At 32.4% G+C, this 22318-nt stretch overlaps 2 protein-coding genes across 2 annotated transcripts; one reads left to right on the top strand and one right to left on the bottom strand.

Moving 5' to 3' along the window:
- Window positions 1-7916: 7916 nt before the first annotated feature.
- LOC116105283 (60S ribosomal protein L35-like) lies at window positions 7917-10080 on the bottom strand. Its single transcript, XM_031391729.1, has 4 exons — window positions 9950-10080; window positions 9725-9860; window positions 9482-9638; window positions 7917-7991 (listed from the first exon to the last, which is right to left on the bottom strand). The coding sequence occupies exons 1-4, from the start codon at window positions 9951-9953 to the stop codon at window positions 7917-7919; spliced, it is 372 nt and encodes a 123-aa protein (XP_031247589.1). The 5' UTR covers window positions 9954-10080.
- An 8032-nt stretch (window positions 10081-18112) lies between these two features.
- LOC116105258 (protein SODIUM POTASSIUM ROOT DEFECTIVE 2-like) lies at window positions 18113-19549 on the top strand. The gene is made up of 3 exons (XM_031391704.1): window positions 18113-18635; window positions 18760-18835; window positions 19092-19549. Exons 1-3 carry the CDS (start codon window positions 18231-18233, stop codon window positions 19265-19267), a joined length of 657 nt encoding a protein of 218 aa, XP_031247564.1. The 5' UTR covers window positions 18113-18230; the 3' UTR covers window positions 19268-19549.
- The last annotated feature ends 2769 nt before the right edge of the window (window positions 19550-22318 follow it).

The raw sequence follows: 22318 nt of genomic DNA on the forward strand, positions 1-22318 counted from the left end.
TTAATTTAGGAAAATTAAAAAAAAAATGTTTTATCCAATAAAAAGGGGAAAATTGGTTTTCCTCCCAAACCGGTTTGGTTTCGGTTCAGGAATTTTCTTGAACCAAAAAACCGGTTCGGTTCAAGAAAGCAGTTAACAGGTTCGATTAACCGTTTTCAAACACCCCTAATTGGCATGTCACTAATAGACTAAAGAAGCTTTATTTCTTAAGATACCTTATTTCAAAGTTTTAAAATTAATTGTTTTTTTTTTTTTTTTTTACAACTCATAAATTTCATAAATGTCCTTCATTTTTTTTTTTAATATTATAAAAGAGGTAACAATTTATTCTCTTCACTGATGCTATATACCCCTACTATTGTTATTCCTAAAATACAATTCTAGATAATTAAATTGAAGGTTCATAGAAAATTAAAGTTGAAAAAAAAAAATCATTACAAATAATCCCAAGAAACATGATATAGTTTAACAACACAATAAATATAATGATTGAAAAATAGCTACCAATACTTTGAAAAAAATAATAAAAAATCTATGTTTGAAGCAATTAAAAACTTAGAATTTTATATTGCATGTAACCTGATATATCTCGTTGCAAATTTTTTTCTTCTATTAAATTATTTTTTGTTCTATGAATTATTTGTGTAGCATAAAAAAAGAAGAATAGGGTTTGTGAGATAATAGTGGGGTGTCAAAAGCACTTGTAAGGAATAGAAAATTAAAGTTAATTTTAATAAATTAATATAAGAATAAATTTGTTATTATAAAATTTATTAAAAAATGTAGTTTTTTAAGTCCTTTATTGGAGTACCAATAGGTCCACTTTATAAAAATTCAAGATTGGCCCAAATTCTGAATCCGTATATTTTGGAAATGGCAATTAGGCCCACTTCATTTGTATTAAGACACTAACTATAAGTTTTATCCTCAAATAAGATTTCCACACAAGTCAATTCTTTATTGGGCAATTCTATCAACTGCCGCAATATATATTTGAATGTAATTGATTTGGGTCTTTGTCCATATCAATTGGGCTAGCACTTGTAAATCCGAGGAATCGCGCCTGAGCTTTTAAAGAGGAAACTCCTTCTATTAGCCCAACTGTAATTGATCTCTTGCAAAAGACAACGGAGTTAGGACTTAGGAAGGCCAACAGGGGTGGTTGTCTTGTTGGCATACATTTTCGGATGGCTCAAGTCAGTTTACAATATGGTAAAGGATAATTAAATAAGCATTAACTTTCACGAGGGAAGAAGAAATTATTATATGTTTTTTTTCTTCTCTTTTTTAGTGTTTTGTCTCAAGTCTATGAGTGTTTGTGTCATGCTTGAAAGAATAATCTCCCTCGTTAATTTATCAATAATATTATATTTATAAAAAAATTTTATAAAAATTTTCATACAGAATGAGATGATAAAAAATAAATAGAAGAATAAAACAAAAAATTAAATTTATTAAATTTATTTTTCTATTCATTTTTTTCACATCCTTTTGTATAAAAAATTTTATAATTTTTTTTTTAACTGTATTATTAACTCTTAGTTTATATCCGTACACTTATGGGAGATTACTTTCTGTCATACCAACTCTTGTCTTTGATGAAACCCATAGACTTCTTGGAGATTACCTATCTGTCATACCAACTCTTGTCTTTGATGAAACCCTAACTAACGTCTCTGTCTCTGGTGTGGCCCTGGCTTGAGTTGCCATTTGACATGATTGATTGGTTTTAATGAAACCACCCTAAAAGATCGCCACATGTCCTAAAAGGACTTTAAGCACTACCGCCTTACCATATGTAAACAAAAGACAAGAGGGAAGAAAATAACTCACATGGTATAATAAATCATCTTTGAAGATGATTTGAAATTTGACCGTATTACAGTTTGAGTCAAACGATATAACAGCTCGGGCACAACACCATGTCCTTGAGGAAAGTAAAAGAGGCAAAGTGCTCTGTTAGGATTCCATATGGGATCTCGCACCCATCAACTATGATATTAAGGGTGGGAGATCTGCCACTTATCATACCGATATTTTGTTTAACTCTACTTTAGAATTGAGTTCTAACATTGATATTCTCATTAAGAGTTGAATTGCAAAAATGACTACTTATAGGTTATATTAAGCTATAATGTGCTTTTTTAAAAAAAAAAAAAGTTTTACATCGAATAATTGATAGGTGAATGAAGCTGTTCAAAGACAAAAAAGTCTACCGTGAGGTCAGTGTCAATAGAGTGAAAGTTATCGCAGACATTAACTCTTGAACGTGGGGTGTAACATTAGGATCCCATATCGAGATCTTACACCCGTCAAGTATTGTACTTAAGCCTAAGAGCTCTCCCACTTATCAAACCGGTCTTTTGGATTAGGCTTTTTTTTGGGTTTAAGTTCTAACAAGCTCCAAACGAATTTGCAAATAATGTTTTATATTGATGTTATATATTTGGTTTAATAAAATGAAGCATTAATTTGATAACTTAACAATACATGTGTATAAAATATTTGGTTGTTTTAGATTGGCTGAGAAGCACAGAGTGGCTTTTTCAGAGAGTAGCCAGAAGGAAAGCAATTCAGCATAAACTTGAGTAACTAATGAATTACAGAGCACATGCAATGCATGTGGATTTGGGGATCCCTTTCAAAAATGATACCATCAATGACATGTACCATGAATAATCTTTAACATTATCATACTTTAATTTTAGGCATTCTGCAAGTAAAATATAAAGCAGATAATTAGTAATTAAAGTATTCAACAAAGAAGAATGAAAAGTAGATAACTAAATTCTTTTGTACCAAAACTTTGAGACAATATCGCAGCAAGGACGCTGAGTAACGTGTGGACTTAGAAAAAGTACACAAAAGAGAAGAAGAGAGAACAGTATTTAATTACAAACTCTGATCAAACCAAAGAAAAAAGAAAAGTAAAGGCCCACTTCTTCTTTAAACGCGTGATTATTTTTTTTATAAAACAAATGATTTAATTTTAATTAATGAATCAGATTCAGACCCATCTGCAGAGCATCAAATATTATCATATTTCAAGCTCAGATCATTCAACTGATAAAGGTTTAAAAGAGACGAATGTAAAGACGTACCAAGGGAGAAAAGAGAACTTGAGAGAGATTAATTAAAGGTGTATATATTAATGGATTAATATGTATGTTAATTCATTTAAAGTATCTCCTTTGTGTGTATTAATCTGGCGATAATTTGTTAATCTTCTTCTTCTTCTCTCTCTCTCTCTATATATATATAAACACTAGATTCTGGAATATGAGTTCAGATTAGTTAATTATGATGCCATGATAGAAAATAAGTTCCAGCAGAATAACCTGTATCATGAGGAAGAAATAAAAAAACAACCCAAATCTAATCACTAGATAAAGCAAGAGCACTCAAAACGATCAGTCTCAATATCATTTAAAACTCTAAATGTATGATTGATTAATAACAACACTTGTACAATTAAATTAAATGAAAGCTTTTATATATGCTTTACAAAATCAAGTTAAACATGGAATTAATACGATATAACATCCATAAAATGTATCAAACGTGGTATTAATAAAGATAATCAGAAAGCTTGTGGGGTTGTTTGATCTTCTCCCATTTCAAAAAGGGCGGTTAGGCAGGGCAGCCACTGCCTTTACATTAAAAAAAAATGAAGGGCCGTTAAAGGATTTTTATTGGTTCGTTAAATGGTGGTTCGGTTCCTGGAAATGCAGAATCGATAATCATATGGTGAAAAATTGATTAAAAAAGATTAGTGGTAATCAGTGGAGAATTGATGATTGTTCGTACTTTGTGATTTCGAATTTCACCACGCCACTCAATAATGAAAACAGTAAACAACTTTTCCCCAACCAAGGTTTCCCTTAATGACCTTGCTACCCAAAAAGTTTCTAAATACTACTTTTTCACCCAAAATTAATATTCCGTTACTACCCAAAACCGATTCCAATGGCAAAAATTATTTTTGTCACTACCATTTGAACCTCCGGTCTTTTTTATACAAAATCTCTCTCACTCCGGTACTTGATTTCTTGTCGATTGTCAATCACCGCAAAACTAAGGTTTTTTGTTCTTAGATGATTTTCGGTTGATTCTGGCGGCAAATATTCAATCGGTCACCACCATTTAATCCATCGGCCTCTACCCTACAAAAACCCTTTTACTTTGCATCTTGGTAACTTGCCAAACGCTGACTGAGAAAGTGAAATGTATTCTAGGTATAAACAAAGTATAAATGTTGGGTGGGAAAATTAAATTTTAAAACTTTTTGGGTGGAAAAGTTAGTAAGGCAAACATTGGGTGGGAAAAAAAAGTCGTATACTCTTATAAAAGCGGTAGATGGACCCATTTGATGGAACACAACTCAACCATTTTCTACGCTTAATCATTACATCCATTTGTTTCTAAATCATACACGAAAAAAAGTTAGCATTATGAAGTGTTAACAAAATGATCATTATGCAATCTTGTTTAGCTTTTTGCATTTTAATTATAAACAAATATATCCAACTCTTAATCTCATCTCCATGCCTCCCCCCATTGACATTAACATTTAATTAATTAATTCATTTCTGTCACGGGCTTAATGTAATGATGTTACTTTTACATTTAATAAACTAAAAATTTATTGGATATGGTTTATAATTCTCTTAGTAAATGAGTTTAGAATTAGTTTGTTAATATTTGAGTATGAGTCAAGTTAGATCAGATAAGTCCGATTAAGGTTACATTTTCTATTATATAGTTTTTATAATAGTGAAAAACCTAAAGAGTATGAAAAAATAGAGAGCAAGAGTGAACTGTTATCATTGTACTTTATAATTGTTGTAGTTTTTTGATACTCAATAAAATTATATATTTAAATATTAGACATAATTTTTTTATTGGAACGAACCAAGATAAATTGTGTGTTCTCTTTACTTTTCTTTTTTATTTAGATTGTGTTTTTGACAGCACTTTCAACAAAATTAACCAAATCATAATTATTAGATAGAGTAAACGACATATTCCCACCCAAGGTTTGACAAAATCTCAAGTTAGTCATATTGGTTCCATTTATTCCAGATTCCCACCCTTAAAGTGACGAAAAAATGTTTAATGTAACGGTAAAGGGGTAAATTGGTCATTTTACATGGGAGGCGCACGTTAGCAAACCACCGCCTCTAACAGTCCTCCGGTGCACGTTAGCAGCCGTCGTTCCCCGCCGTTTTTCGCTATTTTCCGGTGATTCTTCCACCCAAAATTACCCTTGTCACCACCATTTGAACCCCTACCCTCCCCTCTACAAAACCATACCATTCACAACCTCTCATCACTCGTCGATCTCCGGCCACGGCAACGAAAAACGACCGATGAACACGAACTCTCGGCCGACGAATGACGACGAAACGGTTGCTGGGGACATAGGGGTTTTATATATTTTGGGACGGTGGTTACATTGGTGGTGTCCAATTGGATTTTCATCGTCGGAATCGATCGGAATCCAATGAAGAACATCGAAACCCTAAGCCTAATGGTGCCGGCGATTGGAGGGGCAAATGAGTCGGGAACTAGAGGGGTTTTGGACGACGGACTACAGGGAAGCTGATGGAGGTGACCAGGGGGTTCGACGTCGTCGGAAATAGCCTAGATCGGGCTGTTTCCGGTGAGGGTGTATAGTAACCGAGGGTGTTTTTGATATAATTTGAAAATAAAATGGTAAGTATTGTAATTTTACTAATTTAGGGGTTAAAACATAATTTATTAATTTAGGGTTAAGGGCATTATGGTAATTGCACCCTCTAAACCCTAAAAATTCATAACACTGTTACTTTAAGGGTGGAAATCTGGAATAAATGAAACCAGTGGTACTAACTTGGGATTTCGTCAAACCTTGGGTGGGAATATGTCGTTTACTCTATTAGATATTATAAATTAATTTGATTTTCTTTATTCATTTACAACAACATAGATCTCAAAATTGTTCATANAACGGTATATATATATAATTATATATACATATATGAATCCGCGGAAAGAGGCGGGCCACCAATTTCTTGTGGTGGATGATGGTTCGACACAACGGTATTTCACACGGATAAAAATGTGAACCCCAGTGCCTCTTAGTCAAGCTTTAGTGAACTTAATAGTAACTCAAGCATACAAGTCACGTTACAACATTAAAACCCATATATATATTTTTTTTTTGGGTGAAAAAAAAATCCCATTCATTTTCAATAAATAAAGAATATTGTTATTTATGTAAAATTGATTAAATGAAAATATATATTTAATTTGTTCCAAAAAAAAAAAAAATGACCTCATCTCCTTCCCTTAATCTCATCATTTAGAAAATCAGAGTTTTAACTTCTGTTTTAAAAACTGACCTACTGTAAGACCCGGCAAGGTGACCAGGTCAAGGTTCAACTGATTGGATCGTCGGTTGGACTTGTGAGATGAGATTGAAAGAATTTTTTGAGTCTATTTAATTGTGTTTCTAGAAGTTAAAAATGCAAATGGAGTAATGGACTTATAGCAAACTGGGTTTTGATTACACTCATGGAGCCTCTATGTTTTGTTGGAAAATGAACGCCCAATCCCAATTACACCTACACTTTCTATCATTTTAAATTATCAGATGATACGTGTACGCTCATAAATGTTGGCATGTGAGAGGTAGGACAGGTACTCCTTAACTCAAGCCACGAGTGGGTGAGGGAATCTATGAATACTCTAGAAAATCTCCAACACAACTCAAAAGATTTGTGACTGTGATGGAGGCGAACAAAGAGAGAAGAGAGCAAGTGCAGAAGCAGAAGGTTGAGGAAGTTGAAAGAGATGTGTAGAAGAACGATTTTGATACAAAAACAATGGGTGTTGGAGCAATGGTAAAGGAGTTGATTCGTGAATCCATAATTACTCAACATGATGATGACCGAGATGAGCAAATGCAACATCCTGATTATGGACTGAGTGTCTACTCTACTGCGAAACGAAGCTGACGTAGTGTCGTAGTCATGATTTCGTTAACGAATTCCAGGTCTTTGATTTCGATGAAGAAGATTGGATTTTGATGGACGAAATAAGTTGAAGAAGATGAGAAAGTAAGTGTAACTTTACACTTAAGAGAAGATGAAAATGGATGCTGCGGTTTGGAGATGAAAATGGAAGTTGCGGCGATTGAAATGCCTTATGGCGAATGAAACCGACGCAAGAGAATTAAGATTAGGTTTTTTTTAAGGCTCAATTAATAGACCCAAATAAGTTTTGGGTCGATCGGACCGAACGGTTTGTACTGTAACACCGATCCAAAGCAGCTCTTTTAGGATTAACGGGTTTAATAATAATTCAAACCGAAGTGGAGCCCAAGTCTCAATCGGACTGGCCGTCTAAGTTTTAAAACAGTAGTTTTAACGTGATCCATAATCATTGAAAGAGGCTATATAAAAAATGAATATGAATTCAAAAATTTTCTTTTTAATATCTAAAAACTCTACTCAAAGAACAAGATTGATGTGACTCAAAATGCAAACTTTCTCATCACAAATTCCACTGTTCTATGTCTTATTCCATCTCTGATCTACGGAATTTTGATATCAACATTAAATGATCACACATTGAACTTGATTTGCATACTTCATTTAAAAAGACATGCAAAAGAAAACTTATTAATGGTGTGTATAATAACATGAAGGGCAGCACTAAAAGATGTTTTACTTAAGCAAGAAACTTTAAACTCTCTATTTTCAAGGAAAAAACCTAAGAACACATTAAAGTTTGAAATCCATGATAGGCAAACAGGTTGAGAGTAAGAAAAACAAAATCTAAAATTCAACAGCACAAAAATAATAAACAATATCCTTGTAGTGATCGCATTTGATAAGTTGAACATCAAGATCTCCTCCCTAATCCAATCTTTCCTACACCTTAATGGCATACTTCCTCATTGGGAAGTACATCTCCCTCTTCTTTTCACGTTCCGTCTTCAAAGATGCCTACATAAAACAAAAGGGAAAAGAGAGATCAAATTAGTTAACAGAACAATAACAGTCATGGAGAAATGGCAAAAGCAGTAGCAACGAAGAGAAATCGCAGAGATGAATGCCGACATATGTATAGAACAAGTTATTGTGACTTGAGATTTTGAACTCAATGGAATACAACCTCCCAACCATTAATCAAAACTCAGAGTTGACTAATTGACGATATCAAAGTCAATTATTTTTCACTTTAAAAAATCATTGGATTATACACAATAACTAGCTAGAAACTGGTCTCCTTTTTTTTTAAGCTACCACGTCTCAAAAGATACATAAATATTTCCTTCACATCTCCTTTCTAAGAGAGAATCTTTAAACTGAATCCTGGTCTTTTTCCACTTTCATCCAATTCTAGATTATGTTGAATAAAGGAGGCAAAGATATGGTCCATCAATTCCAAAATTCAGAAGACTCTAGCAATACAATCTGGGAAAGATATTCAACTCAAATTGCACAATAGTTCAAATATAACAAGAATTCTATCATAAATAATCACAATGCAACAATTCCAAATCTCTCTTCGCCCCATTAGCCTAACTCAATTATAAATTTGAACATGAAACAATACTGCACCCTCATCAGTTGTGTAAACCTAACAAAAGTACCATTTGAACACATGGGACACTAATATTTCACTTCTTATCTTAATAATTGCCAAAGGAACTTAAACAAAAATTGGAAAAAACTTGAGTAGCATGGGCAGGCAACTAACCACAACCATGATCAGTTGGTTTTAAAGCAACTGCATATATGACATGATGTTATCGGTTGGGCTGACAATTAACCACAAACATGATCAGCTGGTTTTTAAAACAAATGCATATATGACATGATGGTATTAGATGGGCTGACGACTAACCACAATCACAATTAGTTGGTTTTAAAATGAATGCATATATCACATGATGTTATTAGATGGGTGGACAACTTTCTGAAAGTAAGTACCATCTTGAGTGTTTAGGGGATTTGAATGGATGAAAGGTATTCATACAAGCGAAATAAAATAGCATGAGAGGTATTAATAGGAACAAAAATTAAAAAGGATGAGAGGTAATGAAAAGGTGGAGATTACCAAGTGTATGACAAAATTATTTCATTTTTTTTTATCGAAACTATTATGATTTTATAACTTTTATTTAAGAGTAAGATTATAATTACTACATTTCAAAAATTCATATGAATGACACCCCTTGCATTCAAAATAGTATACATTGCAAAGGTTCAAACCAAACTGACCAATCCCATTTAAACAAAGGAAGATCACAACAAAAGAAATATCATAGAGAAAAAATAGCAATCTTAGTACATATGTACTATTATCAATTAACTTTTTAGTAAGCAATCATACTACAAACCAGGAAGCAATGTCCAACTAAATTGCTAGAAACTAATACAACATTTATCAAACATAGTAACCGAAAATTAAAACAAAAAATATAGAATACCTGATGCTTGGTGAGACGCCTACGAATAGCTCTGGTCTTCTTAGGACGGAGATCAAGAGGCAACAACTTCTTGTTCTTGTAAGCTTCTCTTAGAGCCGCCTTCTGCTTCTGTGAAATAACTGTTAACACCTGCGCTATTGACAGCCTCACAACCTTACTGCAAATTTTATCAAAAAAATCAACATCAATATGATCATAATATTATTATTTATAAATAATGAGCAAAAAAGATAGTGTATTTACATCTTGGATAGCTTGTTGGGTGCACCACCAGTGACCTTGGCCACTCGGAGAAGAGCGAGCTCTGCTTTCAGATCTTTCAACTGGCTCAATAACTCAGTCTTCGATTTGTTCCTCAGCTCATGAACCTTGATTCTTGCTATTACATTTAAAATTAAATAAGAAACAAATAAGTTACTGTTTGAAATGCAAGGTAATTTTATGTTTATTTCGATATGTTGGTCTTACCCATGGCTGCTGGCTCCTTGACTCTTTGTTTCTGAAGATTAAGTGTTTGAGAGTAAAGTAAACCCTAGCTCCGTTAAGCTGTTTTAATACCAGTTTGCAAGTAAAACCCTTTTTCGGGGCACACGAGCTTTGTACACCTGTGGACAAAAACGAGGCCTAGCAGGCCTCGTTTTATTTTATTCTGGGCCAATTGCATACGCTTTCCAGATTGGGCCATGTTCAAATTGGCTGTGGGCTATTCTTGAATCTGGGTTATATCATTCAATATCAACTGTAGATCCAAGTTCTTCTAATTTTAGCCGAATGATGTTACATTTACATAAATTTTTAATTATTTTTAACTTTTAATATTATAATAAAATTTGTGTGGTTGTAGCATATGCCACATCATAATATAATAAAAATGATGTAAAAGAGTGGTGTAAATATAACATTACTCAATTTTAGCCCTCACTATCTTTTTTAATGAGGACTAACGGTAAGATTTTTTTTTTTGTAAGAAATTTTAATTATTTTTATAATCAAATATGACAAAGTAAATAAATTTTATTTCATGTCTTTTATATTAAATAAACTGTAATGTAGCAAATATATTTATTTCTTTTTCTTAAACCCCTCTATTATTTTTTTACTATAAATATACCCTTAAAATGGGGGCTATTATAATAATGTGAGGGCTACTCAAAATTACTCGTTAGACCCCACTCATGATTCCTTATGTTATTCCATTAACTTATGAATTGATTCTGAATATTGACTATCTTGTGAAAATGAATGAAGTTATTGGCATTAAGGGTGTTAAAAAAAAAATGTAAAAACCGAACTGAACTAAAAAACCGATTAACCGAAAAACGAATCAGTTACGATTTAAAAAATTTTAAAAACCAAATTTTAGGTTCGGTTTTCGGCTCAAGTAAAAATGAAAACCGGTTAACTGAAACCGTTTTTTTGAACTAGTTTATATATATATATATTTATTTATATTTATATATTAAATAAAAAATAATATATATTATATATTAAATAAAACTAATAATCTTAATCCACAAATTCACTAGATAATACATATTATATATGTATGAATGATTAATTTTTATTTGGATTTGTATTGTTGATGTTTACAATTTAATTTAGAAAAAAAAAAAAAGTTTTATCCAATAAAAGGGGAAAAACTGGTTTTCCTCCCAAATCGGTTCGGTTTCGGTTAAGGAATTTTCCTAAACCGAAAAATTGTTTTGTGCAGTTAACAAGTTTGGTTAATCGTTTTCGAACACCCTTAATTGGCATCTGACTAATAGACTAAAGAAGCTTTATTTCTTAAGATACCTTTTTCAAAGTTTTAAAATTAATTTTTTTTTTTTTTACAACTCATAAATTCCATAAATGTCCTTCATTTCATTTTTTTTTTTTATATATTATAAAAGAGTTAACAATTTATTCTCTTCACTTATGCTATATACCCCTACTATTGTTATTCCTGAAATACAATTCTAAATAATTAAATTGAAGGTTCATAGAAAATTAAAGTTGAAAAAAAAAAATCATTACAAATAATCCCAAGAAACATGATATAGTTTAACAACACAAAAAATATAATGATTGAAAATAGCTACCAATACTTAAAAAAAAAAAAAATTATATTTGAAGCAATTAAAAACTTAGAATTTTATATTGCATGTAACCTGATATATCTCATTGCAATTTTTTTCCTTCTATTAAACTATTTTTTGTTCTATGAATTATTTGAGTAGCATCAAAAAAGAAGAATAGGGTTTGTGAGATAATAGTGGGGTGTCAAAAGCACTTATAAGGAATATAAAATTAAAGTTAATTTTAATAAATTAATATAAGAATAAATTTGTTATTATAAAATTTATTAAAAACTGTAGTTTTTTAAGTCCATTAGTAGAGTACCAATAGATCCACTTTATGAAAATTCAAGATTGGCCCAAATTCTGAATCCGTATATTTTGGAAATGGCAATTAGGCCCACTTCATTGGTATTAAGACACTTACTATAAGTTTTATCCTCAAATAAGATTTCCACACAAGTCAATTCTTTATTGGGCAATTCTATCAACTGCCCCAATATATATTTGACTGTAATTGATTTGGGTCTTTGTCCATATCAATTGGGCTAGCACTTGTAAATCCGAGGAATCGGGCCTGAGCTTTTAAAGAGGAAACTCCTTCTATTAGCCCAACTGTAATTGATGTCTTGCAAAAGACAGCGGAGTTAGGACTTAGGAAGGCCGACAGGGGTGGTTGTCTTGTTGGCATACATTTTCGGATGGCTCAAGTCAGTTTACAATATGGTAAAGGATAATTAAATAAGTATTAACTTTCACGAGGGAAGAAGAAATTATTATATGTTTTTTTTCTTCTCTTTTTTGAGTGTTTTGTCTCAAGTCTGTGAGTGTTTTTGTCTTGCTTGAAAGAACAGTCTTCCTCGTTAATTTATCAATAATATTATACTTACAAAAAATTCTTACACAGATTTTTATACAAAGTGAGATGATAAAAAATAAATAAAAGAGTAAAACAAAAAGTTAAACTTATTAAATTCACTCTTCCATTCATTTTTTATCACATCACTTTATATAGAAATTTTTATAATTTTTTTTTTTTAAGTATACTATTATTCTTAATTTATACCCATACACATCTATAGAGGTCTTTATAATTTTTTTTTTATAAATGTACTATTACTCTTAATTTATAACCACACACTTATGGGAGATTACTTTCTGTCATACCAACTCTTGTCCTTGATGAAACCCATAGACTTCTTGGAGATTACCTTTCTATCATACCAACTCTTGTCTTTGATTCTTTGATGAAGCCCATATACTTCTTGGAGATTACCTATCTGTCATACCAACTCTTGTCTTTGATGAAACCCTATCTAACCTCTTTGTCTCTGGTGTGGCCCTGGCTTGAGTTGCCATTTGACATGATTGATTGGTTTTAATGAAACCACCTTAAAAGATCGCCACATGTCCTAAAAGGACTATAAGCAAACTACCCCCTGTACCATATATAAACAAAAGACAAGAGGGAAGAAAATAACTCACATGGTATAATAAATCATCTTTGAAGATGATTTGAAATTTGACCGTATTACAGTTTGAGTCAAACGATAAAACAGCTCGGGCACAACACCATGTCCTTGAGGAAAGTAAAAGAGGCAAAGGGCTCTGTTAGGATTCCATATAGGATCCCGCACCCACCAACTATGATACTTAAGATTGGGAGATCTTCCATTTATAAGATCGGTCTTTTGTGTTGAATTCTTCTTTAAGATTGAGTTCTAACATTAGTACTCTCATTAAGAGTTGAATTACAAAAATAGCTACTTATAGGCTGTATTAAGATATAGTGTGCTTTTCTTAAATAGACTATATTAAGGTATAGTACTGTGCTTTTCTTAAAAAGAGTGTTACATCAAATAACTGATAGGTAAGTGAAGCCGTTCAAAGACAGAAAGGGCTACTGTTGGGTTAGTATCGATAGAGTAAAAGTTGTCGTAGACATTGACTCTTGAACGTGGGGTACAACGTTAGGATCCCATATCGGGATCTTACACCTACCAAATGTTGTAATTAAACCTAAGAGCTCTCCCACTTATCAAACCGGTCTTTTGGGTTAGACTTTCTCTTGGGTTTGAGTTCTAACAAGCTTCAAATGAATTTGCAAATAATGTTTTATATTGATGTTATATATTTGGTTTAATAAAATGAAGCATTAATTTGATAACTTAACAATACATGTGTATAAATTGTTGGTTGTTTTAGATTGGCCGAGGAGCACAGAGTGGCTTTTTCAGAGAGTAGCCAGAAGGAAAGCAATTCAGCATAAACTTGAGTAACTAGTGAATTACAGAGCACATGCAATGCATATGGATTTGGGGATCCCTTTCAAAAATGATACCATCAATGACATGTACCGTGAATAATCTTTAACATTATCATAATTTAATTTTAGGCATTCTGCAAGTAAAATATAAAGCAGATAATTAGTAATTAAAGTATTCAACAAAGAAGAATGAAAAGTAGATAACTAAATTCTTTTGTACCAAAACTTTGAGACAATATCGCAGCAAGGACGCTGAGTAACGTGTGGACTTAGAAAAAGTACACAAAAGAGAAGAAGAGAGAACAGTATTTAATTACAAACTCGGATCAAACCAAAGAAAAAAGAAAAGTAAAGGCCCACTTCTTCTTTAAACGCGTGATTATTTTTTTTATAAAACAAATGATTTAATTTTAATTAATGAATCAGATTCAGACCCATCTGCAGAGCATCAAATATTATCATATTTCAAGCTCAGATCATTCAACTGATAAAGGTTTAAAAGAGACGAATGTAAAGACGTACCAAGGGAGAAAAGAGAACTTGAGAGAGATTAATTAAAGGTGTATATATTAATGGATTAATATGTATGTTAATTCATTTAAAGTATCTCCTTTGTGTGTATTAATCTGGCGATAATTTGTTAATCTTCTTCTTCTTCTCTCTCTCTCTCTATATATATATAAACACTAGATTCTGGAATATGAGTTCAGATTAGTTAATTATGATGACATGATAGAAAATAAGTTCCAGCAGAATAACCTGTATCATGAGGAAAAAATAAAAAAACAACCCAAATCTAATCACCAGATAAAGCAAGATCACTCAAAACGACCAGTCTCAATATCATTTAAAACTCTAAATGCATGATTGATTAATAACAACACTTGTACAATTAAATTAAACGAAAGCTTTTATATATGCTTTACAAAATCAAGTTAAACATGGAATTAATACGATTTAACATCCATAAAATGTATCAAACGTGATATTTATAAAGATAATCAGAAAGCTTGTGGGGTTGTTTGATCTTCTCCAATTTCAAAAAGGGCGGGTAGGCAGGGCAGCCACTGTCTTTACATGAAAAAAAAAAAAAAAAAAAAAAATGAAGGGCAGTTAAAGGATTTTTATTGGTTAGTTAAATGGTGGATCGGTTCCTGGAAATGCAGAATCGATAATCATATGGTAAAAAATTGATAAAAAAAGATTAGTGGTAATCAGTGGAGAATTGATGATTGTTCGTACTTTGTGATTTCGAATTTCACCACGCCACTCAATAATTAAAAGAGTAAACAACTTTTCCCCAACCAAGGTTTCCCTTAATTACCTTTCTACCCAAAAAGTTTCTATATACTACTTTTTCACCCAAAATTAATATTCTGTTACTACCCAAAACAGATTCTGACGGCAAAAATTATCTTTGTCACTACCATTTGAACCTCCGATCTTTTTTATATAAAACCCCTCTCACTCCGGTACTTGATTTTTTGTCGATTGTCAATCACTATAAAACTAAGATTTTTTGTTCTTAGATGATTTTCGGTTGATTCTGGCAGCGAATATTTAATCGGTCATCACCATTTAATCCATCGGCCTCCACCCTATAAAAACCCTTTTACCCTGCCTCTTGGTAACTTGTCAAACACTGACTGAGAAAGTGAAATGTATTCTAGATATAAACAAAATATAAACATTGGGTGGGAAAATTACATTTTAAAACATTTTGGGTGGAAAAGGTCAGTAAGGCAAACATTGGGTGGGAAAAAAAAGTCGTTTACTCTTATAAAAGCGGTGGATGGACCCATTTGATGGAACACAACTCAACCATTTTCTACGCTTAATCATTACATCCATTTGTTTCTAGATCATACACGCAAAAAAGTTAGCATTATGAAGTGGTAACAAAATGATCATTATGCAATCTTGTTTAGCTTTTTGCATTTTAATTATAAACAAATATATCCAACTCTTAATCTCATCTCCATGCCTCCCCCCATTGACATTAACATTTAATTAATTAATTCATTTCTGTCACGGGCTTAATGTAATGATGCTACTTTTACATCTAATAGACTAAAAAATTTGTTGGAAATGCCTTATAATTCTCTTAGTAAATGAGTTTAGAATTAGTTTGTTAATATTTGAGTCTAGGTCAGGTTCGATCAGGTGAGCTCAAATGGGATTAAGTAAGGTTCGATCAGGTGAGCCTAAATGGGGTTAAGTTTTTTATTATATAGTTTCTATAATAGTAAGAAACCTAAAGAGTATGAAAAAATAGAGAACAAGATTGAACTGCCATCATTATACTTTATAATTGTTGCAGTTTTTTGATACTTGATAAAATTTTATATTTGAATGCTAGACGTAATTCCTTTATTGGAACGAACCAAGATAAATTATGTGTTCTCTTTACTTTTCTTTTTAATTTAGATTGTGTTTTTGACAACACTTTCAACAAAATTAACCAAATCATAATTATTAGATATTACAAATTAATTTGATTTTCTTTATTCATTTACAACAACATAGATCTCAAAATTGTTCATATCTATTGATTTTCTGCTTAATATTTGATTTATCTACCCTACTATCTCTTCTTCTATTCACAAATTATTTTCCATTATCTTTATAAACCGTAGTACGCTGGTTTTATTTGAAGACAAGATGACTAATGGGCTGATAAGTTTGACTTCCATTTTTTGTCGTGTCTATTCGTAATCCCTGGATTCGGGTGCACTTGTTTGACAAGAAAATAATTTTTCTCTTAACTTTTACTGTAAGTGCATGATATTAAATTTTTTATGTCACGCGATCTTATGCATATAGCTGAATAATTAGGTTAAAGTTTTTTTCCGGGTCAAATTGTGGGTGTCTTATCACCCTTTTTAAAGGAAGAAGACAACCAAAATAAAAATATATAACATCTATGAATGAAGGGGAACGTTTAATTTACTGAAAATTGTAGCCGTTTGGAAATAAAAATGTAATTAAAATCAAAATAATTTATATTGTATACATGCAGCAGCAGCTGCTTCGCCGATCTCATATGTTATTAAGATGGATCAAAATCACCACCTCTTAAGTAATAAACTTAAAAGAGTTATTAGTTGACTGCTGGCTTTACCCATGCTGATTATTTTATGCTATCTTTGCTTATTCTTAAAAGGGGGTGAAGTCGGTTTACAGATTAACAGTTGAAATAGCCATTGGTCATCAGTCATCTCTTGGTGCTGCTGCGAAGAAATATTTGGGCTCTTTCAGTACATTGATTGAAGAAATAAGTGACAACAGTTAATGAAATTAAATGTTTCACTTTTGTTTTCAGTCACATTAAATGAAGAAATAAGTGTTTACAGTAGATGAAAGTAAATGTAAAGGCATTATGGTTTCTTAAGGCTACAGTTATTTTTTAACATTATCAATTTGCAGAAATTAAAGCTACTAGATTTCCATATTAAAGAACCGACATTAACCTTAATTTCAGTATCGAACCCAACAGTCTTTTGAAAGGAGTAAGCGTTAATATGATTAATTATGCTTCAAACTAAAATTAACTAACTGCAAATAACGATTCTAGGAATGTTAGAGTTGTCTATCACTTTAACAATTAGGGCCACACAGATGCATTCAAGGGTCCCATTACTCGGTCAGATTGGGGCCTATTCCATGAAGAGTTAGGATTTCTTTAAGTAATTAATTTCTTATTGGATTTGAGTTTAGGAAAAAAGATCATTGTAATATTAGGTTTTAGTCTTTAAACTTAGTATATAAACTTATTTTTCGCTTATCTGAGTGTGATAGCAAATTATAAAGCAAATTACATTCATTGTAACAAGAGAGGTGAGATAGTATTTCAATAATATTGACTCTATTAGACGTGATCTGTTAATTGGGTAAACCAAGATAAATCGCGTTAATTATTCTGTCTTTACTTGTTTGTGTTTACTATTTCTTTTTTTGGTATTACTCTCATAGTTGATGTTTGGGAAATGATTTTCAGGTAACTGGGCTAAAAATCACTTATATGTATGAATGCTTAATTAATAACACAATTATGACTTAATAATGATAGTTGATACTTTCAAAGCTCGGCCTTCTATGAGGATCAGAGAAGTTTAATCAACACAACTTGTTAACCCCACAGCAAATTTAATTAATCAAAGTTAAACACAACTTTGAAGGTCCAGAATCCAGATTAATCACATATCATCAACTGTAATTAATTTAATTTTCTGGTGGGTCCTTTAGCTTCTGCCTTTTTTTCTCTATCTTCTCATCCACGAACTTTAAAAGCAGATAACTTGGCCTCATTAGGAAGATCTTTCTACCACTCTCTCTTATATTTTCTTCAACTAAAACAAAACAGCATATTCACTCTTTAACTCATTGTTGCTTCTCTTCAAGTCATTCTCTTATTTTTTTTCCCAACATGAAAGGAATGGATATTTTCTGTTCAACTCCTGCTTCTACAGCCGTCTGCTCTAGCATGGTGAACCACCGTTCCATCCGCCGTAGCCATAGCTCAAAACCTTATGCTCCTTGTTCGTCACAATTGCCCATAATTCCCCGGCCTTATCACGAGAAGAGCAGAAAGAGTTCGGCTAAGCAAAGTGATTTACATAGAAAAAGCTCAACTGATATAAGTGATCTGAACAGTACTCATGGTTCGTCTCGATATCTCCTAAGTGATAAACCTTTTATTGACTGGCTATCGGAGTCTGATCGTGTCTCGGCATTGGTTCCTGCTGATCAGTCTGCAAAGTCTCGGCACGTAAGTTCAAACGAGTCTCTTGCTTTAATTAAGTCCTCTTCAACAACTAAGTCCCCTCAGCAGGTTTGTTATTTCATCTGGCTTTGTTCCTCTCAATTTTGTTCCTTTTAGTTATCTTTAATTTATCTTTTCAACTACATCCATCAGCGGTATGTTCATAGTAGATTATGGATATTTGAAACGGCAGGTTGTGGTTTTGAGGGTGTCAATTCATTGCAAGGGCTGTGAAGGAAAAGTGAGAAAACATATCTCAAAAATGGAAGGTGAGTTTTTAATTACCAGACAGAATTCTATAACTATAACCCCTTTTTCAGTGAAAAAGCATTTAAGCTGATCAAAGTCTTTAATTACTAGTTGCTTTGCCTGAACCCTAATTAATTACTCTAACGGATTGTTCAGTCACTCACACAGTCACACGTAGTAGCACCGCCATATTTTATTTATTTATTTAATTTTAAAAATAAAATCCAATTACTATTATCGTATTTTAAGGAGAGTGTTACTACAAATTGTGTGCAGGAGTGACATCATTCAGTATAGATTTGGAGACAAAGAAGGTGACGATCATCGGGAACGTTACCCCTTTAGGCGTGCTTGCCAGTGTTTCAAGGGTGAAGAGCGCACAGCTTTGGCCAACTTCAACAACATCATCATCGCCATCTTCAAATTCGCCTGTGGTCAACATGAGTTACTGATGATGATGATATAAAAAAGAATTAATAAAAGTAGCTGGCTAGGGTTTCTTTTCTTTTCTTCTATTTTCTTTGATTAGTTAATTAATGAGCTAGTGTGAAGTACCTGTGTCTGTGTGTGTGTCTGTGTATTTACAGTTTGTGTGATTAGACCGATGCTTAAACAACTTATTAATATTAGTAATGTCCAATATGTAATGTAAATGTGTAAACTGTTTTAAGGGATTGGAATCTCCATATTAATTTGTTGTTTAATTGCTCAAAAGAAGAGTAAAAGAGTTTAATACTCTGTGCTTTCTGATCATCATATCATTTCTTGGAACAAACAACAGTACCTTTCTAATTGTATACTTTATATTTAAAAGTCCTGATAGTTAGGCTGGCGTCTCTGAATACCCTTCTTGTTTATCTCTGGAGGCCATTAATACATTCTGTGGCAAGAATCAAATAAGCTCTACCTGCAGGTTATCTATTAATTAACTTGATTTTGTAATTCGAAGACAGTTCTTTGTTTTCGAAAGGAATGATACTTTTAAAATATGAAAAATAATCAAAACACACTGTGCATGTTTTCCGTGAGATTGTATCAATTTTTTGGAAAATATTTTCAACGGGAATGCTCACTATATAGCATATATGTATGAACATTTATGTTTCCATGTTTAATTACTGCAACATTATTGAGGTCTGATAATGAGAAGCAGTGGAGGAGACAGAAGACACGCGGTGTCAATGGTCGGCACTCAAGTATAAGGGAATTGTGTCTGATATGGAACACAGACGTATTATCACACTTTTCCTTTTCTCTTTCTTTCTCTTCTGTCTTCACTGTTGTTTACGAAATGTCTGAATTTTTAGGTAATAATTTTATACTAATTCTTTTGGCACCATCCTAACCAAAGCTTAATTAGCCAACTATGGCAAAACCTAACTTCATAAAATCAAAAGCAAAACGTCCAGTTAACAATCAGTTAGGCAGGCAGATTTATAAAATGAAAATTGAAGCTTCCAGGTCTTGATGACATTCCCTTTTCTTTGTGTATAAATGTGCCTTCCCCACAATAAACCAAATGATGACACTTTTGTTTTGGTTGCAAGTCCATTTCAAATTCGACAAATTGTGGGGCTACGCCCATGTCCTTCCGTGCTTCTCATGTTTCAGCTTTTGAAAACTTTATTCATATCATATATCATCTTCAAAAACTCTAACCAACTTAAAGACACCATTGGCCCTTAAAAAAAAAAAAGAAAAATCAAGACAAAAAGGGATTGGAAATTAATACATATCGGTAGGTGAACACGTAAATTTGTTTATTTATCTTCTTTGACTAAAAAACTTGGACGGCTAGAAAGAAAATACCAGAAAAAGTTTGAAAAGGATTATTATATGATTGATCGATCCTTTAATTTTGGTAGATAAATTTGGTGATTTGTGTCGGCGCACCATCTATGGCGATTAGTCCATTATCTTTATCCTTTTGTACGTGAGAGAAGGGATTTAATTAGTTCTTGATGTTGCTTTACGATCTTTGAATTCTATTTCTCCTTTTCATTAACATTTTCTTGGATTGCTTCAAACTTGTGCTAAATGGGCATATTTTGAATTCTATTTTAATTCTACTTTTGACAAAATTCGGATAATTCATCAAACTATACGATATATATACTTGATACACATGTAAAATGCTCTTAATTAAATATACAAGCTTTTAAGTTTTTGTTTTTTCTCATCTTTTCAAAGATATAAATGGTATCAAGTGTAAATTTATTTTATGTCCAAAATAGTTTGTTTATAACCAAAAAGAAGCGGTGAAGAAAGAGACCACCACCAGAATATGTTAATCATAGTGAAAGTGCCAATTGAATGGTAGTGAGACTGTGTAATTCAACCAAACAAGATGGATAAAAGGTGAAAACGATGGGCAACATATTGAGAGGATCGAGGAGCCAAAGCCAATATTGTTAATTATATCTTTATATATGTTAAGCTAAGCAGACAATTTGTTTGGTTTATCTCCTTTTAGAGACATGAAATCATATTTGCTTGGAATGACTCTCTCTATATGACCATATACAACAAAAGTTGTCCCTTCGGCCGTGATTAACATATTACCGCAATTGTTCTACATATGGCATATCTTGCATATTTCAAATTATTGTGTGTTTGTATTTGAGATCATTGTTTTAAAACCCGACCCGACCTAACTGGTTTAACTGGGACTCGAAAACTTTACTAGGCTGGGTTTACATTTTTCCTATTCACCCAAAACCTTAGAATTTGGAATGATGATCGGCGAACAATTGAAGGCCAGGATGTTGAGGCTTTTGAAGAGAAAGTGCCGGTGAGTGCAATGGTGGCGATGAAGTTGATTTTTGGTGAGTAAATCAACCAAAAATTGAAAAAAAATGGCGATGTCAACAACTGGCTTTTGTTGGTGATTGGTGAGGCTAACAAGGGTGGGGTGAGGTGGGTTTTGGTTGGGAGGAAGAGTTGGGTATTTTCGAGGTGATGGTAAGGGTTGTTGACGCTGGCGTCGGTGAGATTTGGCCAAAATCAAACCGATTTCTGCTAGATCTTGGGTAGATTTTTAGGGGAATTGACTTAAGGGACGATTAGGTTACATTTGGGGGTGTCGCTGTCGCTAACTAGTCGTCAGTCGAACACAAACATAACATCAATAGCATGTTTCTAAAGAAAAAAAATAGTATATTACCTACTCCTTTGCTATTTAATGTTTGGAACTTCTTTCTTGGAGCCTTTATTCTTCAAACAAGATTGAAGAAACTCAAAATGTGATCCACACAAGCCAAGGAAGAGATAGCCAATTATGAGTGAGAGGGATTTTGAGTGAATAATGGTTTTCATTATGAAAAATGGTATAAGACTTTATTTTTATATCATGGGCACAAAGTGCAATTTTAAATTATTTTGGGAAGGTCTCAAACAATTTAAAATTAACTTGAGAATAGACATTTATGTTAAGTCCTTGGTTTTATAGTTAATTCATAATTAGACAAACTTTTAATTCTATAAAATATCTAAGAATAAAACCA

The sequence above is a fragment of the Pistacia vera genome, unplaced genomic scaffold (genome assembly GCF_008641045.1).
Source record: "Pistacia vera cultivar Batoury unplaced genomic scaffold, PisVer_v2 Contig496, whole genome shotgun sequence".
NCBI classification, from domain to species: Eukaryota; Viridiplantae; Streptophyta; class Magnoliopsida; order Sapindales; family Anacardiaceae; genus Pistacia; species Pistacia vera.

Bases quoted from the DNA above. Each gene is read 5' to 3' on its own strand.
- LOC116105283 (XM_031391729.1), bottom strand. The intron at 9,639-9,724 runs GTAAATACACTA...TAAAATTTGCAG, and splicing joins CCCAACAAGCTATCCAAGAT to TAAGGTTGTGAGGCTGTCAA. The intron at 7,992-9,481 runs GTATTCTATATT...TGTTTTATGTAG, and splicing joins GGCGTCTCACCAAGCATCAG to GCATCTTTGAAGACGGAACG.
- LOC116105258 (XM_031391704.1), top strand. From the start codon at position 18,231: ATGAAAGGAATGGATATTTTCTGTTCAACTCCTGCTTCTACAGCCGTC. The intron at 18,636-18,759 runs GTTTGTTATTTC...TTGAAACGGCAG, and splicing joins CAACTAAGTCCCCTCAGCAG to GTTGTGGTTTTGAGGGTGTC. The intron at 18,836-19,091 runs GTGAGTTTTTAA...AATTGTGTGCAG, and splicing joins ACATATCTCAAAAATGGAAG to GAGTGACATCATTCAGTATA.